The sequence below is a fragment of the Varanus komodoensis genome, unplaced genomic scaffold (genome assembly GCF_004798865.1).
Source record: "Varanus komodoensis strain SLA01 unplaced genomic scaffold, ASM479886v1 scaffold73, whole genome shotgun sequence".
NCBI lineage: Eukaryota > Metazoa > Chordata > Lepidosauria > Squamata > Varanidae > Varanus > Varanus komodoensis.
Window position 1 is genome coordinate 962,788 of NW_025336386.1, and position 15,048 is coordinate 977,835.

At 58.1% G+C, this 15,048-nt stretch overlaps 1 protein-coding gene across 3 annotated transcripts in view; it reads right to left on the bottom strand.

Annotated features, from left to right (window-relative positions):
* The window catches only part of PRKCB (protein kinase C beta), a 137,760-nt gene that overhangs the window by 121,943 nt on the left and 769 nt on the right, over positions 1-15,048 (bottom strand). For 2 of the 3 annotated variants that reach the window (XM_044452572.1, XM_044452571.1), the window contains exon 2: positions 13,639-13,670. In XM_044452572.1, coding sequence (XP_044308507.1) covers positions 13,639-13,670 — 32 coding nt within the window. Of the gene's footprint in view, positions 1-8,222; positions 8,260-13,638; positions 13,671-15,048 lie in introns of those variants that run through there. The other variant, XM_044452573.1, reaches the window with a different exon arrangement.

Genomic DNA, 15,048 nt, shown 5'->3' on the forward strand with positions numbered 1-15,048 from the left:
ACATGCGCTGGTGACTTCCCGCCTTGACTTCTGTAACGTGCTTTACGTGGGGCTACCCTTGAAGACAGTCCGGATACTTCAATTGGTTCAAAATAGAGCTGCCAGGCTGCTGACAGGGACAGGGCATTATGTTCACATGACTCCAGTCCTCCGTCAGCTTCACTGGCTTCCCATTGAAGTCCAGGCCCAATTCAAGGTGCTGGTGATGACCTATAAGGCCCTAAACGGCTTGGGTCCTGGTTACCTGAAGGAGCGCTTACGTCCATATATGCCCGCCCGCCCCCTGAGATCAGCAGGAGAGGCCCCTCTCCAGGAACCCCCCGTGAAGGAAATTAGGAGGGTAGGTACTCGGTGGAGGGCTTTCTCTGCGGTGGCACCCAATCTATGGAATGTGCTCCCCAGAGAGGTCCGCCTGGCGCCGTCGTTGTTTTTTGGCGCCAGGCGAAGACCTTTTTATTTAAGCATCATTTTAATTGTTAACAATATTTGCTTACTTATCTGGCCAGGGCGACTTCTTTTATATTGTTATTTATTTTATATTGTTAATTTTATATTGTTATTTTTGTATTTTATTGTATTTTATTTTGTGTTGTGAGCCGCCCCAAGGCTTTGGCAAGGGGCGGCATAGAAATGTTTTAACAGATTAATAAATAAATAAATTTCCCTGCAATAATACTGAACTACCATGGCCGCACCCTCACCCAGAGAAGCCCCGCAGTGACTCTCAGGCATGTTGCTCCACTCCAACCCCACTGCCCAGCTCCGGGGAAGGGGAGGCAGACGGAGAAGGCAGATTGTGACACAGACCAGCCACACTTCCACACGGGTCTCAAAGAATCCCGGGAACTGCCATTGGTGGGGAGTCCGCAAATTCCATTCAAATCCCAGTAGCTCCTCCCAGCACGGTCGGAATAACAATCCCAAACTCCCTGGGGAGAAGGAACGGCAACTGGGACAGGTTAGGGCTGCCTTGTGTACCACGGCACTGCCTTGTGTGCTACAGAAAATGTCTGAGAGCAAAGGCCTCCGGTTTCAAGAATCCAGCCTTCCCCACCTCTCCTACCCCTCAGAGGGGAGAAACCGTAAACGATGCTGTGCGTTGCAAAGAGCCCGAACCAAGTGGGAGAGGAACACAAGGCATGCTCAGTCCAGGACGGGTCCGGGCAGGGAGAGGAAAAGCTCTGCACACCACATACAGCTCAACTATGGAGCGCAATTCCGCAAGACCGAGCCATCGCCACCAAGATTTGGAGGCCACCGAAGGGCTCGCGCAGGCCGGTACGGGAGGCGCTGCGGGGGGGGGGGAATGCCAGCCTGCCCCCGTTCCACAGAGCCGCAAGATGAGACCCAGGCAGCCCCCGCCCGCTGAGGTCCTGTTCCTCCTTCTCCTGTGGCTCAACCCGCAAAGGAGCCGGAGGCACAGAGGGAAAGCCGGGCGGGGGGGGGGGGGGGTTGGAAGCTTTTCCAGATGGTGCTGAGTTGAACGCTTGGTTATTATAAGCAGTGAGGGCATTCGTGCAGCTCCCTTGCCCCTGCGGCCTGCAGCGAGTCGGGAGGTGTTTTCAGCAGAGGCTGGGGAACGGAGCTGGGCATCCTGCTCCTCTCTCTTTTCCAGTTCAGCTGCTTCACTGGCTGCCTGTGCTATTGCGCGCCACATGGGCATTTGCTGAGGAAATTGGCAAAGGAAGGCAGGCAAGCCAAAACGTGCTGTTGCACTCACTTTTCACTTTTATGCTGCTTTCAGAAGTGCAACAGTGTAGTTGCTCTGTCCACTGCATGTCTTTTCAATGCCTAGGAACTTAAGTCAGAGGGAGGCTTCCCGATGCCTAAGATAAAGACGTGCCTTGGGTTGCTGCTGTAGCCGGAGACCAAGCAGAAGCCCCGTTAAGAGAAACGGCACTGGGGAGAGCACGTGAGGAAAAAGCCAGAAAAGGCAGCCGCTCTGGCCCGGCCTGATGGTGTCACTGCCCTGGATTATTGCAAGCGGCGGCTGAAGAGAAGGAAATGAACATTTCCCCCAAATCCCCAGCAGGTAGCAGTTTGTTCTTCCCAACTCACCACCTGGAGAAGCAGCACAGGAAGGCAAGGAGAGCGCAAGACCGGGGCAGTCCCCTGAGAGAGCCTGGGGCGCTTTGCTCCGCGCAACACACCACGACTCCTACAGGCCAAGCCAGAGCTGGATTTCAGCCCTGTGCCGAGGACCTCCGGCCAGGCTTCCTGGACAGCACAGATGGCCTGCCCAGAGCATGCAACTCCAGGCGCTCCATGATGGTGGGGAGCAGTCGGTTCTGGGCACACGGCCCTGCCCTCTCTCTCCCATCAAGAGCACGCCCAGAAAATGGCCCGTCCGTTTCAAGTGCTGATGGCTACGTGTCTCCTTTCTGTTCTAATCATTTTAATATTCCTGCTAGCTTCCCAATGAACTGTTCTTGCTGGAGACCACACCTGTGGGACACAACATGGTGGCACCCTGTCCCAGAGTGGGTCAGGCCCTTCCCTGACTTCACATGGCAGTGCCAAAGCTTGGCAAGGAGGCCCCATCCCCACATCCCCTCCAGCTCCAAGCTTGGCCATTGCAGAAGAGCAGCGCCCTGCTGGCAGTCACCATGGGCATGTCCAGCCTGTCCTTGAACACCCGCTCCGATGGGGCCTCAACCACCTCCCGGGGAAGCCCATTCCACACCCTCGGGGTCCTGACTGTCAGGAAGTGCTTCCTGGCATCCAAGTGGAACCTGGGTTCCCTGAGCTTGGCTCCGTTGGAGCGTGTCCTGCCTTCCTCTGCAGGGGAGAACAGGTCTCTACCCACCTCCGTGTGACACCCCCTCACATACCTGTATGTCGCCAACATATCCCCTCTGAGTCTCCTCTTCTCCAGGCTGAAGAGACCCAGTTCCCTCAGTCTCGCCTCATACGGCATCCCCTGCAAACCGGCCACCAACCTCGTGGCCCTACGCTGCACTGACTCCAACCTGGCTATATCCTTCCTGTAACAAGGGGCCTAAAACTGAGCACAATACTCCAGCTGCGGGCACACCAGAGTTGTGTAGAGTGGTAGTAATACCTCTCCCGATCTAGAAGCCACACTTCCGGCTGTGCAACCAAGGGTGGTGTTCGCCCTCTTGACCACTGCATCACACGGCTGGCTCATGTTCAGCCTGCAGTCAACCAGCACCCGAGGTCCCTTTCACAAGTGCTGCTCTCCAGCCACTTGTCCCCTAGCCTGTACTTATGACACCCATTCCTGTGCCCCAAGCGCAAGGCCTTGCACCCGCCCACATGGAACGCCATCCAGAAAGAAGGCCAAAGGGCAAGCCCTTGCCAGGGAAGGACCAGATGCTCGCTAAGAGGCTGCAGTGGCAAAGCCGGCTGGCGGGAAACTCTCGCTGGGAACACCTCGGTGAGCGGCTCATTGGTTTGGCTTTCATCCTGGAACGTGAAGGGCAGCCGAGAGAGTTCTCGGAAACAGACAGAACCAAACGAAACGGAAGCCGCCGCCGCAGCAGCGACCAGCCCGTGTGTTTCAGAGGCAGCTGCCCTGAGCAGGCCACGGTCCTTGAGCTCGGTCAGCTTTGGCACTCTGGGGCTGCCGGACAGCACCTGAGCCCGGCCCGGCCACGGGCGCACCAGCACCGGATGCACCAACCGTGCGCACAACTGACTGCACACACTCGACCTGTGCAGCAGTGGCGCACGCACACACCACGGAGGTCTGCCAGCCACCTTCTGCCGCGAGGCTCGCATGTGTGAGGAAAGGCTCCCGCCGCCTGTGGGCGGAGGGGATCCTGCCAAAGGGAAATGTTTGGGTGGATTTCTCCCCTCTCCCAGAAACCGGCTGTGCCGGAAACGAGGCGCGTCACACAGACGTGGCTGTCACACTGCCAAGGCTCGGGACGTGGGCTGGGAGATGCTCAGGCACGTGCCAGCGGCCCAGCTTGGAGGACCACGCAAGTGAGCATCCAGGGAGGCCTCGCTGGCTGGCGGCGCTTGGAAGGCTTTGCTTCAGCCTCGCCACACGGCCCCCTTTTCGCTCCAACAAGCTGCGGCAGAGGGAGAGGCCCCGCGACGCCAGGTCGGTTCACCACGGGGGGCAGCCAGGGCCGCCGACCGCTGGTGCATGGCAGGGCCCGCAGGCCCGGAGCGGAGGGCAGGGATGCCGCAGCCGACGGGCTGGCGAGGGCCCCCTGGGCCAGTGTCTCACCTTGCATGGGGAGCAGCCGGCCTGTTCCGCCTGCCTGCTCTGCCGGCTGCCTCTTGGCTCCCGGCCTGCTCGCCCGGACCTCTCCACGCAGGCGGTGCTGGCAGCTGCCTCCCTTCACCAGCGTGAGCCTGCCCTCTGTCGCCTCCAGCTCTGGGCCCAATCCCGCGAGGAGTCCAAATGCTCAGGCAGATTTAAGGTACGACGCAGAGCATTATTGCCTCCAGGCCTTTGCAACCCCTTTTTCTGACATATAAAGCCCTAAATGGCTTGGGGACCAGCTAGTCAAAGGACAGTCTACACCCCCATATAGCTACCCGGCCCCTAAGATCTGTGCAGGAAGCCCTCCTGCCAGAGAGGTGGGGAGGCGATTACGTGGAGGGCCTTTTCCACCGCTGCTCCCCATCTCTGGAACTCCCTCCCTCGGGAAATTCCCCTGGCACCATCTTTATTTTCTTTTCGGCACCAGGCAGAGACCAGTATACATATATATATATATATATATTAAATTGTAATATTTAGCCCTGCGAATACTGGTGGCCTTTTTATATTATTGTTATATTAATATTTTAAACTTGTAATTGCTTTAATAACTTTAATATATTGTTATTTATATATACTGTAGGTTTAATATGTTATTTTAGTATGTTTCATATGTGGTTGGAAGTCACCTTGGAAGGCCTTTTGGCAGTTATAGGCGGCATATAAATGTGTGCATAAATAATAAACAAACAGCCAAACCCCTCAGGACACAAAAGGTACACAGTGTGTTCATTCTAGCATTGCTGTGATGGACGCACTGAACTGGGGGTGCCAGAGTGCCTGGTTCCCCCACTGCTCTGGGAAGAGGCGGCCGCTGATTTCCTTTCGTGGCTTTGCTGAGCAGACCGGCCACCGGACACAGAGGCCTTCTGCTCCAGTGCACAGGCCAGCTGTGGCCAGCAGCATCACTCGCGGCCCTGAGCACGGTGGCAGGGGCAGGACGATGCCTCTGGAAGCCGGTGCGGACAGGGGCGTCCTGCCGCCACCCATCTCCCTCATTGGTGCCGAGGCTCCTGGTTGCCGCTGGGGAAGCCACAGGGGCTGCAGCAGAGGGGCGAGTGTGTGGCTCCCACACAGGGCTCCTCTCCCCCTGCAACCCGCTGATGTTACAAAACCAGCCCTCGGTTCATCTTCTCTCCCTGCTGTGCAATTTCTCCCAGACCCCCAATACTCTGCCACCCTCCAATAATTCAGATCCCAGGCACTTTGGTTGTCGCACCGTCATGCTGAGGTTCCCCAGTTCCCAAGGAAGCCCAGGCCACATGCTGCTCAAAGGAACCCCTTCTGCAGGCAGAGGATGGCCATGGAAATGTCCCTGGGAAGGAGCGGCCTTGGTCTGTCAGGCCGCAGGTTTACACAGGCGATGCCTCGAGGGCTGCCGAAGCCAAAGGAAAGCTGACCGCCTTGGCATACTCTATCGCTCGCTGATGATCAGCTGGACTTATTGATGTTCCCAGTTACGAGGATTCCAGCAAAATCTGCTTCCAGACTTAATAGAGAGGTTTCTTTAAAGGCATTAGGAACTAATCAACTTCCGAACTATCGACCAGGAAGGCAAAGACACAGGCAGTCACCTGGAACCTCGGCGCCAGGGGTATAAGCAGTGGGGACCTCGAGTGCTCCAGCCCAGGTGGCTCGCCATGGACCGGACAAGGGCTCCTGAGAACAAGCGCTCAACCTTTCTTGCCTGGCCAGAGAGCCAGCGCTGCAGTGTCAGTGCAGCAGCAGCCAGCAAGGGGCACCCGCTGGCACCCCCATCCGCAAGCCGCAAGAGCCTGGTGCTGGGAGAGGAGAGGAGAGGAGAGGAGAGGAGAGGAGAGGAGAGGAGGCTCACTGGATGACCCCGGGAGAGCCAGCCGTGGACCCCCGGTTTAACCTACTTCACAGGGGCATGGAGGGGATACGATGGAGGAGGAGGGTCCTGTGTGCCCCCTCAGGTGCTTTGGAAGGAAGGCAGGACTTGCATACATTATTCTTAGGGAAGGGAACCCTTCCAGCTGAGAATTCCCTCTACGTCCAACCTAGAAGGGAGCTTATTCCTGGCAGGAGGAGTTTTGAAAAGAAAGCCCAAAACCTGTGAAGCAAGTTATCCAATCATTCAGCACCTCCTCCACTCCCCCAACTGGCCTTCCACAGTTCCACCGGGGGCCTCAATGGATGCACCCCTTCAAAACCCCCTGGTACTGCAAGAGACTAACTGGGGGAGCAGAAGAGTGCGGGCCGTCCCACTTTGACCTCACAACAAGATTATCTATTCATTTATCTCATGCATTTCCTGCCCTGTGGCTGAAGTTCCTAGAGTGACATAAATGACTGACACAGCAAGAGGAAAACACCATGCGTGAGACATCTGTGACAGGCCCAGATGGAGTCGCCCAGTGGGTTCCGAGATGGAGAAGGGGGGAGGTTGGAATCCGGGTCTTTCCGATCCCAGCTCGAGAGTCTCACTGCTACCACCAGCTCTCCTGACCAAAGATGCCCACGCGTGAGCACAGAACACGCCGTGGTGGGAATCCTGAGCGCCGTGCCAAGTCTCTCACAGCTGACGACCAACATGGCCTGCAGGGCACGGAGAATGGGCTTCTGGCACCCAGACCTGCAGGGAGGCGCCAGAGCACCTCGCAGCCCTCGACGTCCCAACTCTGTGCTTTCACGCATGCTGGATTCTGGCAGTGCCACAGTTGGACAAGCACGTAGAGGGACACCCCCCCCCCGAAGTTTTCCAAGCCAAGGAAACAGGTGCCACTGGACACACTGCAGGAAGAAGCTCGTGGCTCCGGACACGCATGCAGTTCTTTCCTTCCAGGCCTTAAAAAAGTGGTGGGCAATCTTTCCAAGGGAAATATTTCATCGTTCACATGTTCCAGGTAAGCGAAAGAAAATTAACACAGAAGGTCTGATGGGGCAGCCCCACTTCATGAGGAGAAGGAAGGAATAACCCACAAAAGACGAAAGCTTTCCAGTTCGGATTATGGGGGAGCGGGCCCTCCAAGGACTGCTTCCGTTCTACTGCCAGCTGACCAGGAAGTCATGCTCGCTTTTGCACCAGAAACTACGCAAGTCTTACGTGGAACAAGGAGCGACACGAGTCCTGCTTGCATGGATGCAGGGACAGCCCTGGCCTTCTTGTTCCCGAGGCACAGCAGGAAATCGTGCTGCTTCTGTCACGCCAAAGTGCAGATCACCCAATGCCAGCCAAGCCATTTTGGTAACCAAGGCAGCAAATCTACCAGCGCGTCTTCCTCCTTCCCAGCTCAGCCAAAGTTAGATGTCCAACGTTGCAGACGCACTCTGCCCAACCAACGGGCCAGACCTGCATGACGGCTGAGGAGCAACCACGAGCTGAGCAGGGGTGTGGACCCCAGCCACTGAGCCCAACTGGGGGCATGGGGCTCCCCAGTCCAGCCCGCAAAGCCACGGGGCCCTCCCCCAGGAGTGGAGGCTTCCCGGCCAAGCCCAGTCTCCTGAGGAATCCCCTGGAGGAAATCGCCGCGGTCGCCTCAGACCAGGGGCTCAGAGGAGCAGGCGCTCTGCCCTCCTCCCACAGAGCCGCTTTCTCCAGGGTGCGGGAGGCAGGCAGTGCCAGGTCTCTCTCCGCATGGAGAAAATGGGAATGCGGATGGAGGCCGGGCCAGGTAACACCCACCAGAGCATTTCTGAGCAACGCTCCTGCAAGGAAAGGTTTTGCCCCCAGCATTCGAAGCACAAGCCGCCCGCGTGGCCCCCGCAAACCATTTCCCACGCGTCATCTCCCCACACCAAAGCACCAGGCCTTGGGACTAAGAAGCATGAGGCAGCACGCACGATCCTACCAGGGACCGGCCATCACCCTGCTCCCAGTCTGACTATCCCTCTCCCCCTGGAGTGGGGGTTGGTAGAGAAGGATGAGCTCCAGTGCTGTGGGGAGCGCAATCCTGCCCCACCTGCCCCCCAGGTCTTGCCTTGCTTTCCATAGGGATACAAGAGAGGCGCCGAGGTCCCTTACCCCAGGCTCTGGGCGGTACGCAGCGCCTTCCTCTCCAGAGGAGCGGGCCGAAAGCGAGGCAGCCTCGAGATGAGCTTGGAGCAGCCACTGCCCACACAGCAGCCCTGGCGCTGGCCCTGCCAGCTCCGCGCCTGGTTTGACCCTCGCGGCCCGCAAGGGGTTTGCAAGGCGCCTGCCCGCCTCCCGCCAGTACTCGGGAGAAGCAGCAGAGCCCTCGCGAAGCACGCTCCTGGCTAACAGCGGAACAGTCTCTGCCCACGAAAGGCCATGGGCCGCTTCCTCAGAACGCAGATGCAATGTTTCCACTTGGCCCAGGCCGGGACCTAGGAAGCCTGTTTCCTGCACTCTCCAAATGCACAGGGTAAACCTCAGAGCACTCACATGTTTGCACACAGAAGAAACTGCAGGCTTAATGGCTCCTAAACAGGAATGCAAAAGCCTCAAATGCTTTTGAGGCTAAACTAGGAGGCATCAGAAAAAAGCAAATGTACTTTGCCTCCGCCCCATTCCAAGGGACTTGCAGGTACGAAAAATAAAAGTTAAAGTCGGCAAAAATCAAGGGGATTGATGGGTAATGATTGGCTCCACTAAGATGATGTCAGCAAATGTCCACAAACACCAATGAAGGAATGAAGTCATAATGTGATTTGGTTGCAAAAAGGGCAAATGCTCTCTTGGGCTGCATCAACAGACGTATCAGCTCCAAATCCCATAAAGTCCTGGATCCCCTCCACTCAGCCCTGGTGAGGCCTCACCTGGAGTCCTGTGTCCAGCTCTGGGCACCAGCGTGTAAGAAAGGTGCAGACAAGCTGGAAATGGTCCAGAGGAGGGCAACGGGGGTGATCCCGAGACTGGAGATACAGCCTTGTGAGGAGAGACTAAGGAGCTGGGCCTCTTAGCCTCGAGAAGAGGAAACCGGGGGGAGGTGGGACAGCACTCTTCCAAGCAGGTGGAAGGCAGGATCTCTTCTGGATCATCTCAGAGTCAGGCCTCAGAATAACAGGCCCAGGCGGCAGAAAGGCCGGCCCAGCGGGGGATCAGGGAGAACCTCCTGACCGTGAGAGCAGCAAGGCATGGAACCAAGGACCGGGGAGGCGGTGGGCTCCCCACCCTGAGCGCACTCACAGTGCAGCCGGACAGCCGCCTGAGGGGGATGGCTTAATTCAGGGCCCTGCCCTGATGGCCCCCTGGCCCCTTCCAACTCCGCCATTCTATGAAGCTGCCACGCTGCGCTGTTTGCAAGCAGTCCAGATTGCCACCAAGGCCGTGAAAAGTCCGTTTGGCTGGGTTAGCCTGTATGGCCGCTGCGTATTCATTTGCTATCTTGATATCGTGCCTTCTTCCTTGCAAGGAGCCCAAGACGGCTTGCATAACCTTCCTCCTCCTCTCATTTTAACCGCACAACAGCCCCATGATGTGGGTCAGGCTGAAAGTCCCCCAGTTTCTCCCCACAACTGCCTGGCTTACGTAGCTCCATTTCATCCTCACAGCGGCAATCCTGCAAGGTGGGCTGGGCTGAGAGGCTGTGACTGGCCCAAAGCCACCCCATGAGTTTCACGGCCAATGGGGGGCTGGGACTTGGACCCCCACACCCCCAGTCCAGTACTCCAACCCCCCCACCACACTGGCTCTGCTTAGATATTAAAATTTAGCCATAAACCATGAACACAATATAATACGCTGCAATGTCAGAATGAACAGTGGCACATCGCAGTAATTAAATCCCCACGCTGGCTCGATGGACCACAGAGCGCGCCGGACACTGGCAGGGAGGGGGCACAGGAGGGGGACATCAAGCTGTCTTGGTTGAGGAAGGCGACCGCAGAAGCAGGAAAGTGCCCTTGCCAGGAGGGAAAGGACGGGAGCAGGACGGGAGCCCAAAGGAGGGATGGGCAGGAGAGGCAGAGAGTTGCAGAAAGGGGGCACCGAGGAGTGGAGACCCCTCACCTGGCACTTCTGGCGCCGGTGCCCACCTTGCATGCGTGACAAGGCACAGCAATTTGCGCGGTCCGCTCACCGGAGTCAACAGGGAAGCTCCACGCCACGAACAGCCCTATGATGTGACGCCATGTGCAAAGAAGCCAACTCGTTGCTTGTTTTTCTTATTGCAGTGACATGCTCATGAGTCCCAGTTCATCCCCCACAACACACACACACACACACACACACAGAGGAGAAGCCAACTCCAAAGCTCTTTAGCTTTCAATCAATGCCTAATTGAATGCCTATCAATTCATGGTTTTGGGAAGCCCTTGAGCGGAGTGATGCTCTGTAACAGCTGAGGGCACTTTTTAAAATCGGAGCATCGGTAGAAGCTTGGGCTGCCCCAGGTTCACACCTCACTGACCCTCGGGCACCTGGATCAGCCTTCGCTCTGCCCAGAAGAAGAATGGGAGCGGGGCACTCAGCGCTGCGCTCCTCAGGACCAACCGCTGGCAGCAAGGGGCCGGAGGCGGGTGGCAGGGCGGGCTCAGCCTGCAGCCCTTCAAAAGCAGCGGCCTTCCACAAGAAACGTGTTGGCAGAACAGAGCCGGGGGCCACGGCGCCACGTGGGCCAGCTCACGGGCATCACTCGGCGTGGCCACAGAGGGAGGGAGCCCCCAAGGCCGGTCTGAGCACTGTGCGAGGGCTGCGGCAGGTGCGCGCCAGGACGTGCGGGCAGCCGGCGTGGAGAAGGCGCGCGCAGCAGGGTGGGGCTGGCCGCTCGGCCCCTCCCACATCCTTTCGACAGGCAGGGAGGGCTGCAGGACTCCGCAGAGGACTGCAGGCGTGGGGAAAGCTTCCCTGGGAGAGCGGCTGCGTGGGGAAGCCCGGCAAGGGGCAAAGGACCACTGTGGGCAGATCGAGGGCCATACCTGTGGATACGTGGAGGCAGCGGCCCCTGACCATGAGGAGGTGCAGGCCAGCAGCCGGGAAAGGGCCAGTTCGGGCCCAGCTGGAAGCATCCCCGATACTGGGCCAAACAGACCTGTGGGGCTGCGGGTGCCTGGGAGGGAGGCATTCCCGGAACTGGGCCCGGCCCAGCGCCTGCAGACTTGCAGCTCCTCTGTGGCCCATGCTCCTAAGATTAAGTTGCAGAACCCAGAAGAGACCTTTTCCCTACATTATCAATCGTGCTATTAATAAGCTGCATTTCTACAGCACTCTCGTTTGCAAGAAATATCTGAAGAATACAGAAGAATACAACAGATGCATGGCGGTAGCTTATTCACAGGCCAGGAGGGATACTCCTTGAAGTGACTGTACCATGTTATTAGCCCTAGTCAAGGGGGCGCCCTGCTTTCTGGCAAGGAGGTGGCGCCTTTGGCCTGTGGCTCGCACTGTGCCAGGTGGCACTCTGACACGGCGTATCCCGAAGATGACCCTCGCACAGCACCCTGCGTCCCCACCGCTTCCCGCCCACAGCCTTGTGGTCACACTTCAAAGCTGACAGCTAGACTTCTTCGAAGTGGGGTGGGGAGGGGACACTGCAGGAGCCCATGAGGGGGGCCGTGGCCTGGGGGGCTGCCTCCCTGCCTTCAGGACTGCAGGAACGACAGACACCCCGTACCGCATCCTAAGCAAATCAGGGATGTGCACACAGGGACTCAGCGCTTTCGCTGCACAAATTTAGCCTAGTGGAAGTGGTGCCCAACGCTTTCTACACACCTGAGAGGAAACGGGAACAGAGCTGCACCTGCAACTCCTGCCATGAAGGCTCCTGCCGTGCTCTGCAGCCCCAGCCTGTTCTCTCCACCCTGGAGAAAACATAAGATTTCCAAGGAAGACGCTCTGGCTTGGATCAGGTGCAGAAAGGAAGATGCCACGTGAGGTAAAAATCCCCCACTTAGGACTGAAGGAACGGAACGAGATGGCAGGTGCCGTCCCTGCACGTCCTCGTGTGGCCCAATCTGCCTCCACTGACCTGCTGCTTCCTGCTCAGATCCTCTTCCCTGCTCTTTTGCTGGATGGCCAGTCTTCCCCCCACCCCTGCACATGCCCATTCCTTGCAGGCCTCCTTTTCCTGGATCAACTCCCATTCTGCAATTCCTCATTTGCACACACCGATTAAAAGTGCTGTGCTCTTCTTAAACTTGCAGTGGCAAAGCTGAGGGGAAAGGAATCCACCCCCTCTATGCAACACAAAGCCTATATTTCCAAAATGAATACCCTACAATTCAGCCAAACAGCTTTCCAAAGCGCATCACGGGGCGTAATCAAATCACGATGAGGAAGGAGCAGCAGCGATGCTTCAGCAGCACAGATGCAGCATCAAGTGAACCTGCCGCCCTGGCCGTGGCTGCAGCCAGGTTTGGCTACCATAATGAGGGGCGCAGCGAGCCCCTGGCGCGAAAGGACTGAGGACCGATCTGTGTGGTGTGGTCAGAAAAAGGCACTCTCCAAATTCCGGTTTTGCCCTCCCAGGACACCCGGAAGGCCACCACAAAATAATCAGAATTTCCCATCAAACAGGTTAATTTAAAGACAGGTCGCTCAGTAAATCTTTCCAACACATTCAGACCATCCATTTCTCTTTAAGACATAATTAACCTTCAGTTTGGACTCATCAAAATCGAAAGGAGAATCAGCCATTTCCTCTTGAAAAATTGGTCAAATAAGAGCACACAAGATTCAGAGATACCCTCCCCCCTGAACCTGATTGACACCAAGAAAAAGGAAGTGTCACATTTGGACTGTCACATCAACGTATTATCCACTTCCCCCTTCAGCCTCACCACCCGCCCCACATCCTGAGCCGTGTCGGCAGGCCCAACACACAGGCTGCAGCACTGGGGAGAGCGCCCAGGAAGGGCTCTGGCCCGTCTTCGTGCAGCCGCTCCCACTCCCAGTGCGAGAGAAAGAGGGCTGGAGCGAAGCACCAGTGAGGATGGAGCAGCCCCACGGCTGTAACCTCAGGGGCCCGTCCGCCGAGCTCGGAAGCCCTGCAGACCAGGAAGAGGGCACCAGGCATTTTGACCCTGCTCCAGGGGGAAACACAGACACCCACACAGGTCCTGCAGGGGTCGTGTTCTTCCCACTGGGCCAGGCATGGGTTGGCTGATCCAGGGGTTTCCTTCAGGGAACAAAAAGTGTTTCAAGTCTGGTTTGGTACCAGAAGAGCTGCGTGAGGACTCTGGCGAGTTTGCTGATAAGGCAGAGGCGCTGGGACCTGCGTAACACAAGCCTAACTTTTGGGACCCACGGCATCTGAAGAGGACCTGGGCCTCACTGGCAAACTGAGCGGCCACTTCAGGCTGACGCCCACCCCCGGATCCCTGGATCCTTTGCTGGGCAGAAGGCTGGCTGTTTCAGCTTGGCCTGTTCCAGGTCCGAGCCCTGATTCTGGGCCTAAACCTCCATCTTGTCTAGGCTCAGAACTGGACCTCTCCCCCCACGCACCCACCCACACACCCACAACACAGAACGTGCGACTCACCCTGACACTGGAACCCTTGCTTTCCAAATCCCCTGCAAAGGAGGAAGAGACAAGCCGTTAGAACACACGCGTGCAAGTCGGCAGGTGCAGATTCCCCGCAGGCCCTGGGACGCCGCAGCCGCCCCTCCGGGCCCTTGCCCCTCCGGGCCCTTGCCTTCATGCCAGGCAGCCGGCCTGCACCCAGCAGACGCCAGCCAGCCCAGAACACGCGCCCGGTGGGACGGGCGGGCAGGAGGCAGGGGTCTGCCTGGCTCCCTCACTGGCACGCACATATGCCCTGACGGATCGTGGCCTCCAGGTTCTGCTCTGTGCTGTGGAAAGGACTGTGCAGCAGGGCCGCTGGTATCCCCGTCTGCCTGGAGGACAGGTATCCTCTAATCCAAAGCAGGTGTGGGCAGAAGGCAGGTAATCACAGCCTACTTCCTGGCTTCCAGCGTCCACCTCTGCCTCATCAAGCTACTAGTCCCTCTCCCCCCTCACACCTCAGGCAGAGAGGGGCTATTCCCAAGATCACCTGCTACTGCCAGATTTCCTGAAGGAAGGTGGGCTAGAGGGGCTTGGTGCTACGCCAGCACCAGCCCAGCCCCCAAACTCGGCGTGCAGCTCAGTGACACCTCGCTGCGAAAAGGCCGAGCGCGTGTGCTTTGGCCCCACGGATGTGGGTCTGGAGCCAGCCGCCGCCTGCCGCACACGCTGCTCCCTCTCCTGCCATTCCCGGCTCCTGCGGGCAGCGGGGAGCGCACAAGGCCCCCGAGATGCCCCGAGAACTGACAGCCTGGCCTCATCTGTGCATGCTCTGATGCCAGTGACACCCCCCCCCACAAAGGGGGGCTTTGCCCGGCGGGACCAAGGAAAGCACTTGAATCCCCATCAGGCGGCATCTGCCCCCTGGAAATCCAGGCACTGGACACTGCTCAGGCACCTGGATAAGGATATGCAGTCCCGGGGTCCCCAAAAGACCCACACGGAAGATCTCATGACCTCCCTGTGGGGTAGGGCAGACGCATTAACTGTGTGTTGCGAGGGGCTGAGGAGGGGGGGCTTATTGAAGGCCACTGGGAGAATTCACGACAGGTGCAAGACAGAGAGAGGATGGGTACCCGGGGGGGGGGGGTCGATGCAGGCCAGCAGCTACTGGACATTCCTCCACAGGTCGCCAGCGAGGGGGCAGTAGCTCGAGGAGACCTCTCCGCAACAGAGACGTCGGGGAGGGGGACGGGACCCTCTACGAAAGGGCCAGGCCGAGCGTTTTAGGAGCGTGCACGGGGCGATAAGGAAAAGGAAGAGGAAAGGGGGCGGGCGCGGGCGCCTGGCGCGGCAGAAGCAGCGAGAGACTCCGCGGGGGCACTCGGGGCCGGGCAAGGTTAGCGCGATGTGGCCCCCTGCATCTCTGCACCACCCGAGCGCCGG